Source organism: Ixodes scapularis, unplaced genomic scaffold (genome assembly GCF_016920785.2).
Source record: "Ixodes scapularis isolate PalLabHiFi unplaced genomic scaffold, ASM1692078v2 PGA_scaffold0__279_contigs__length_252992795, whole genome shotgun sequence".
Taxonomy (NCBI): Eukaryota; Metazoa; Arthropoda; class Arachnida; order Ixodida; family Ixodidae; genus Ixodes; species Ixodes scapularis.
The window spans coordinates 131780737-131789422 of NW_024609835.1; the positions used below are offsets into that span (position 1 = coordinate 131780737).

Sequence of the window (8686 nt, forward strand, 5' to 3'; positions counted from 1 at the left end):
GCCTTCGGCTATGCCCGGGGCTATAATGTGACCATCAGTTCTATTCTCAATATAAATAACTTTTATTTTCCACACTCAGAAGATGTATTGAGCACATTGGTTGATGCAAACAGTCCTGCACTTTCGACATACACTCTCCGACAATATGAAAGACTCACTGGGAGCGCGTGGCCGAGGCGGTGGCTGGCGGGGGCGCTGCGAGCGCTCCGGGCAAATCCATTCTGCTTCGAGGGGAGGACGCTCACTCGGGCTCAGATAAAGCGAAACGCGCTTATCAGTTTGTGCCGAGTCCCGAGTGAGCGTCCTCCCCTCGAAGCGGAATGGAACTGCCCGGAGCGCTCGCAGCGCCCCCGCCAGCCACCACCTCGGCCACGCGCTCCCAGTGGGTCTTTCATATCGCCGGAGACTGTACATGTCTGTTATGTTCATTTTGTTTCGTTTTCACTTCCTTTTCTTCTGTGTGTTGTCCTATCTTTCGATATTCAGGTTCAGGTTCAAAAAGCGCTTATTGGCCTTTGGGAAGGAAGGGAGGGGATCGGACCGGTAGCGTACGAGCTTGGGACAAGGCCGGGGAAGGTTTTTTTGGTTTTTTTACTTATAGATAGATAGGCTGTCAGCCCCGCCTTGTGGATAAAATCCAAAAGAGTGGTCATGACAGCTCGACGTTTGTAGGGAGGCCCCTCAGGATAAGTCCATTCCTCTACGCTGGGGACATCTGGGCCCGTTTGCTCGAAACTGGTTAACTCTAACCGCGGTTAAAAGTTAACCGCGTTTCCCTACCTAGGTACATCCGAGTACCTAGCCGCGTTCGACAAAAACTCAATGCACAATTTCTCCGTGTTTTATTATGATGCGGTAGGTCCCGCCACCTTCCGGTCGAAGCAAACAATAGCCTTTTAAGAAACGTTTTTGCTAGTTTTGTCTTTATTAAGAAAAATAAAAACAACATCGTATCACAATGTTTCTTTTTATGCATGAAAATATATATGTACTTTAAAAAAATAATAAATATCTTGATGCATCTATTGTGCCGCCAAACACAGCATAAGTTTGCAGCGTTGATTTCGGATCTGGCAACGGTCTTTATAGATTCGTTGTTTTCGTTGTTTTGTTCTCCGTGTTTTGCGACGCACGTTTCCCGCGCTTTAGTTATCACCTGATTTTCACTGTTTGTCTTCTCCTGCCGTTTGCCCAACCGACCCTCCGACTCGCTCGCCGACTGACTACCGGACTGACTGACAACTGATTTGCGGACGGATTGGTGAAGATAAGGGAGGCAATGTCGACTGTGACGCGACGCCGACATCGAAGAGAGCGCGTGTTCGCCCAGTACGCTGTTGTGATGATGGGACGGCAGCGTGTGTTCCGTGACCGCTTGAACCCTTTGGAGGAGTTCGACGAGGACGAACTGCAGGAGCGCTTTCGATTCGGTCGCGCGGGCATTGTGTTCCTCGCCGACACACTGCGCCCGGACTTGGAGCGGCCGACGCGTCGCAGCCGCGCCCTCTCTGCAGAGCAGCAGGTCATTGTCGCCTTACAGTTCTACGCCACGGAAAACTTCCTCATCACCGCAGGGGACTACATCCGTGTGCACGTCTCCACTGCTTCGCGGACTGTGAGGCGGGTGACTCAGGCCTTGGCACGTCGTGCCCGAGACTTCATAGGGTAAGTGGTCTGGAGCATCTCTGGTGCGTCCCGATATTAGGCGCATGTGCAGGCCAGTTTTCCGAGAAAAAAAGCCTGGGCCTAGATTGCTCGATGAGCAATCACCATTATTTCAGAAACCCTTTGTATAGAAATTTCGGTGCGTGAATTGTGTTCGCTGAAACCCCCGAATTCGTTAAAGGTGGTCTTCTCCGCACACCTATTCTGCAATTTATTTACGGCGCACCACCTGCGCAATGACCCTTTCGTTTTTGTTTCCTAAGCTGTAGGCTTGCTAGCCTGAATATCTGCCAGCGCATCGATCCCCACGTATACTGGTACCTCCCTAAAGGATCATTAATAGTGTTGCTTCAGCACTCGATATTTGTTTTTTGGTAATGGGCGTGACTTGCAGACCAGTGAACTGGGCAGTAAAATTACACGAACCAACTGGAGTGTACAAAATGACTCCCTTAGTACCTATTATTGGTGCAGGTGCAAATTCAACTAATCTACAAATAAAGTAGGAGTGCAGACATTTACAAACAGCCTGGTTTCTGCCCTCCCAACTATGCACTTGTTGCTACTGAGCTAGTCTTGCGGCTACTGAGTACTGTCATTGTGCAGACGAGGCTTTTATTGCTCACTATTGATGACGATGAATGATAGCTGTGTTATTTTGAAGCATGTGATCATTACAACAAAACTGGCACTGTTAATGTCATAGTGCTACAGACTGACTCAAATCCATCTACAATGCAGGTGGCCAGGTGAAGCTGAGGGTCATGCCTTACAACAGGCCTTCTTTGAGATCGGTGGGTTTCCTTCGGTCGTGGGTGCTGTTGATGGCACTCACATTCGGATACAGGCACCACAAGTGCATGAGGAGGTGTACGTTAACCGCCATCTGTAGCACTCAATAAATGTACAGTTAGTGGTTGACGTCTTTTACCGTATCCGCAATGTGGTTGCAAAATGGCCTGGAAGCACCCACGACTCTAGGATATTCACCGAGGGCTCGTTGTCAGGCAAGCTGGCCGATGGCGTTTACGAGGGCCTACTGCTTGGAGACAGCGGCTACACCTGCAAGCCATGGCTGATGACGCCCTTCCTGTCTCCGTCATCAGCAGCGGAGGTCGCCTACAATGCGTCACATAGCACAACGAGGAGCATCGTGGAACGGTAAAGCCAGGCTATGCGTCCTGGTTCGACGGTTCAGTGTTTCGGTACCTTGAGGCACCTAACCTTTTTTATGTGGTTGTGCCTGAGCTTTACATTTGTTGCCATTTTTATGTTCTTGCATAGTAGGCTACGGCTGCTCAGAAGCAAGGAGAGGAAGGCGTATCTCTACTACACCTTATTTATACTACGGGCTATAACCTACTGCCATAGCCTGAAATGTTTATTCTAAGGTTAGCCAGCATTGTGGGAATGAAGAACACCAATTCACAAAATTCAACCATTAGCCAGTTAACTCTATGTCACAATAATTGTTATATTTCATTTGCTCTTTTCTGTTTAAACTCCAGAATAGAAGTTAGAACTTCTCTGAAACATATCCTTCCTGTATGACTGGGTTTATTAACCTACAGGTTTTTACTAGCTGTTTACACATTTCAAACAATAGCAGTTTATTTTTTTTGTTACTCTATATTGCCTAAATGTAAAGCAATTCTTAGAAAAAAAAACAGCTTGCAATGTGAAAAAAAAACACTGGCTTAGGCAGGTTTTGTTTTTAGACAGTTTGTGTACAGACTTATTCAAGCATATCTTATTAAATACTGCTTATCTCAAACTGCAATTTTCCTTGCAAGTTTTTGCGAAGAACATTTTCATTATATCTGTGATGGGATTGCTGCGCCATTTGCGCCAAAGTGATTACCCTGCTACGTCCTGCTACATTTAACAAAAATGTGAGGAATTTGCACCAACGTAGCACCAAAACTTATTTTCATTTTAATAATACTGAAGATATAATAGCTCGGGCTTCGCTGCCCGGCCGGACCGTCACGATATGCTTACGCAAGTTTTCAGGTTTTCAAAACTTTTGATTATAGTCTCGTATACGATACCATTCCATCACATTTCGTATGAATGACAGGCAATATCTGGAAGTTTCGCAATAATTTTTATGTTAGTCGTCTGTTCATTCTGGAGGGTTAGCTATAGTCCGTTGCAACCTAAGAACGAAGGGCGAGGGTAAGACAGGCCGGGGAGGAGGAAGCAGACGGAACGCTAGAGAAGAGAGGGGGAAACCTCCTTCTCTCTTTAGCGTTCCGCCTGCTTCCTCCTCCCCAACCCGTCTTACCCTCGCCCTTCGTTCTTAGGTTGCAACGGACTATAGTGTCGTTGAATGCGCTTTTCACCACGCACCGGTGTACTGCAAAGAAGCAAACACCACGGAGTAGGCATCGCAACTTTGCATGTCTTGCTTCTCTGCAGCGGACCCTGTGTTAAGGAGAAAGCTCTCCTCCAAAGTGAGACTCAACACAATTCCTGAACACAACTTCGGCTCGTAAATATGATGGATTACAAGATCCTGGCGGCACCTTTTTCGATTTCGAGATTTAGTAAGGGTACTTTGGTATTGCAAGAGCATTTATATATGCTCTTATGCATGTTTATTTATTTATGCCAACTCATTTGTTTAGCTATCAATTTTCTGTAGGTGCGAGTAGATTAGAACTAAATTGACAGGAGCAGTGGATCAAATCTCAGGAAGAGCCTGAATGAGTTCGGCGGGTTTGTTTTTAAGTTTCGTTCACATGCCGTTTTTGCTCTGAAGTTCTACAGATAAAATGTAATTTATGTTGATAATCAAATGATAATTGCTTTGTTTTTTTATCTCATTTATAAATTGCAGTTTTATTACAACCTCTAGAACTTGAAGGAAACATCAGTTTATGTGACCAATGTTATTGTACTAATTTAGTGGCATTCAGTACCTAAAATAACCATTTAAAGGAGTTTGTGCTGTCCTTCATCACTCACCTTCTTGTTACCCTGTCATGGTGCTTCTCCACGCAACTGAACGCTATAGTTTTGTGTTTGAGGAACTCTTGCTGCGCAGTTGATGCTAACAAAGGTTTGAACGTATGTGAGAAGGCAACGTAGACTTTGCCCTTTAGTTGGACAGGCCGAAAAATTAATCTTGACGTGGTGTTTGCATTGGTATCAATAAAAATGAATGTGCGCTTATGCTACAAAAGTTCTTTTTGTTGCACCATAATTGACTTTTGACTGCTCCAAGGGCTGCTCCAAAATGACTCAGACCAATCACATCACTGAAATCTTTAACAAAATCTGCATTTCATTACTATGTTAAAATATTCCAACAAAAATATTAACTATTAGGCATAATACCATGTTTTCGATGGGCTGGAGCGATGATAGACATCGCATGCCGATCTCATTAGATGTTCTTATAAACCACTTCAAAAGAATAACAGATCTTGCTCTATTTATACACTGTGCAGGACAATAGGCCAGCTCAAGCGGAGATTTCATTGCCTCCATGCTGAGCTGAGGATGCAGCCAGAGAGATGCTGCGACATCACTGTTGCCCGCTGTGTCCTGCACAACCTGGCCAAGACATACCCCTGCAGCATGCCAAGGACTGTCCTCCCCGAAGAGGTTCCCGTCGAGCCCGTGGCAGCGGGCCGTGATGAAAGCAACGAGGCTCGGGATGCCATCGTCAGCCAGTTCTTCGGTTGAGCGTAAGTATACCAATATATTGCACATGCTGCTTTGCATGGTCTTGAGTACCAGTGCATTCTGCTTGTTTTTAATTGATCAAACATTGGAATACCAAATGTTGTTTCTGCGTTAGGTTGGAAGAGAGTGGAATTTTCGACCACGCCGTCACCACATATTACGCTTGACTACTGCTGCCGATTACCCCGGCGCAGCGGGAACACGAATACCATAGGCTATGGTTCAGGGAGATACGAAGATAAATTAGACAAATGATAAAATTAGCCAGACAATCTTCCGATGAGTACATGCAAGGCAGGCTTTTAGTCTTAGCGGCAACTGAGGCGCATACGAGGCTGACGGCGGTACGGACAGAGCACACAGAGATGGATCAGCAGTCAAGATTCCTTGAGCGTCGCAACTATTCGTGCTGTGACAAGGAACTAGAGCAAAAACCCTGCAAGTAGGCGGAGCCGCCGTTAGTTCTCGATAAGCAGATGAAAAACTAGTCTTCGCATGACACGTTTCGGCGCACCGATATGTTTGACGGAGCAAATATACCACATGGTTTCAAACAGGCTCGTGATTGGACCCGGCGGCGTGTAGCATTGGGCTTTAGTCCATCGTAGGACGAGACAGAGTATAGCAGATCTGAATCTAGAAATATACAGTTGCAAGTAAAATGGATTTTATTTATCAGCAGCTGTGTTGGCTTTGTCATATATATATACATTCAAAATGAAAATTAAAAACAGCGTAATATGTCAATGTTTACTCTTCTCCTAATTGTTTTTTTAGCAATTTGATTTCCAATTCTGCACGCTGTGTTTCCAGTTGAATTAAATTTTTTTGGTCCTCTAGTAATTTTTTTGACTGCTGGTAGAACTCCTCGGCAGCAGTTGCTGCTGCAATTGTTGCCGTGGCAGCTTGCTTAACCATTTCTGTGCTCTCCTTCTCCAGCAGGAGATTAGCTCCCTCGAGCTGCTGCTGCCTTTCTGTCTCCTGCAAGAAGCGCTGTGAAGCCTCCCGGCACCAACGTCGGCTGTATGGCACATTTGTTGGAGCCCGCTGCACCGCCTCCAGCGGCCGACTCTCGTGCAGCACTGCCGCACTTGCTCCGCTCCCAGAGGGACCAGGCTGTGGATCTATTCCCCTGGAGCTGTCACTGCGACAAATGCATGTGTAAAAAGTGGTCAGGTTTTGTTCTTGTCAGCATGGGCAAAGAGAACACACTGTGCAAAGTTTGTAACCCTGATAAAGACACCGATGCTGCGCCAAAATTCATTCATACGGGTTGGTACAGAGGACAAAGTTTGTGAGCCAAGTTGGTTTATACACTGACGCACAGGCTTGAGGTCGGAGCGCAGTGTTGTTACTTCTTGCACAATTGCCCAGTACATGGTGTAGGAAAATGTGCATTTGGTTGTGAAGAGCATTTGGTTGTGAAGAGCACACAGCTGCATTCTAAAGGTTAGAATGCAGCTGTGTAGCTATGCGATTAACAGTTCATAAATTTAGTGGTCACATGTCCAGTCAAACCACAATGCACTGCACATTTATAGGACAACCTCAAACATTACAGCACATAGCTTCACTGGTATTGATTTTACTCACACAGGTTACCATCATGGGGGTAGTTAACTTCCTGACCAGAATGAAGTTAATGTTTGAGCCAATTTTCTAAGTTGGTAAAACAAGCAACAGGATGGTTGTACTGTGTGTGATCTTTTAATTTGCATATTGAAAGCGTGCTACAGTTAGCATTAAAAAAAAGCCATTGCCACTTTGTTGCATTTAATTTCTATAAGATGGTAATAAACAGCTTTACCACCTGATTTCTCATTGCATGCCGTGTTATTGCATGAATTTGTAGCTTCGGTGAAACTGTTTCAGCCTTGTTGAAAATAATTAGAAATGTGGTAGCGCTGGTGCCTCGTCAGATCTTAGAGTGCACTCTGGAAGACGGTTTCGTGACTTATATTTCGAACCGCCTTTGAGCTTTTGTTGTTGAAATAGAACTGAAGCCAGATTCCCGGAACTTTCTTACGACAAAAAAGTTAGTAGATTTATCTTATGACAAATTTACGAACTTTTAAGTATTCCCGAAGCACAAAGATCGTAAGTTTTGCGCAAGCTACGGATTTCGTCAGAACTTGCGCAAAACTTACAAACATTTTGCTTCGGGAATACTCAAAAGTTTGTAACTTTGTTGTAAGAAAGTTTCGGGCATCCGGCCTCTGGTCTTTATATGAAAGTACTCGGCAGCAATGCCATTCAAATGGCAACATGCCCATCTTCTTATCATCATTTGTCCTCGTCTTTTAGAACCTCGCCTGGAACGACAGTTCTGCATTACTGTGACCGGTTCCTTAAAACCATTTACTCTTCACACAATCGGGTCTAGAAACCAGTCACCTACTCTTCCGTGTCACCTATGGTGGCCTCCAACCCGCACAGGTTGGGCGAGTCCTCGCCGATCACTTCGAGGACGGCCTCGACGAGGGGCGTCAGGACGTGGGGGTTTGGCCCAGCACCCATGAATTAAGGCGTAGTAATTTCGTCTCGACTCTTACTTACTCGAGTTACGAGCAAAAACAGAGGAGGTGGGGTTCACTGTTCAACCAAGTATGTAAATGGAACTTTCATGGGAAAATTAAAATAAACAAATACTGCATGAGACATTCTTTTAAACATTCATTAACTGCTAGATAACACTGCTGAAACTGTGGACTGTGTAATCGTGCAATTTTTACTTTCTTATAGTTTGGCCTGTCGGCCTCTACCATTGTGCTCTCTTATAATCTGTTTTATTATTTTGTCCGAAGTTTTGGGTCTTCCACTGAACTGTTTTACAAGTTCCATACAGCCTGTGCAGAACTTGTACATAAACTGGAATAAATTGTTTTCTGATGCTGTAACACTGCTTTTGCTGCTGTTCAAGGAAGGTGAAAAGTCGACTCCCAGCAGAGGGCAAAGGTGAACGAATATACAAATGTCCACATTCACGTTTCTAGGTTTGGTTGCTCATGTATTATCACTAAAGCAATGCAATATCTTTTGAACTTAAGAACACAATGAACTTACCGGTGCGCTGTTCATGCTTCTTGAATAAGCTGTAGAGTTGTCTAGTCTTTTTTAGGAGGTTTCTCCAGCACTGTTGTAGCTGGTCTGGGGTGCGCAAACAGCCCATGGCTCTGTAAATTTCGTCCCATGCCTGCCTTTTGGTTTGGGTCGTGACCGTAGCACTGAACTTGCCCATAATTTGATATTTCCTCTCCCCCACTGCCCGAATTAGTTCTAATTGTTCATCCAATGACCAATTCCTCTGCCGTTTCATGGTGATGCTTGC

At 45.1% G+C, this 8686-nt stretch overlaps 1 protein-coding gene and 1 long non-coding RNA gene across 2 annotated transcripts; both read left to right on the forward strand.

Annotated features, from left to right (window-relative positions):
* The first annotated feature begins 1279 nt into the window (after window positions 1-1279).
* On the forward strand, window positions 1280-4339 carry LOC115328079 (putative nuclease HARBI1). Its single transcript, XM_042293044.1, has 4 exons — window positions 1280-1665; window positions 2407-2459; window positions 2673-2826; window positions 4087-4339. Exons 1-4 carry the CDS (start codon window positions 1280-1282, stop codon window positions 4142-4144), a joined length of 651 nt encoding a protein of 216 aa, XP_042148978.1. The 3' UTR covers window positions 4145-4339.
* Window positions 4340-5215: 876 nt separating this feature from the next.
* On the forward strand, window positions 5216-8255 carry LOC121835526. The gene is made up of 2 exons (XR_006077632.1): window positions 5216-5360; window positions 6298-8255. It is a non-coding gene; the product is annotated as an uncharacterized LOC121835526 (long non-coding RNA).
* The last annotated feature ends 431 nt before the right edge of the window (window positions 8256-8686 follow it).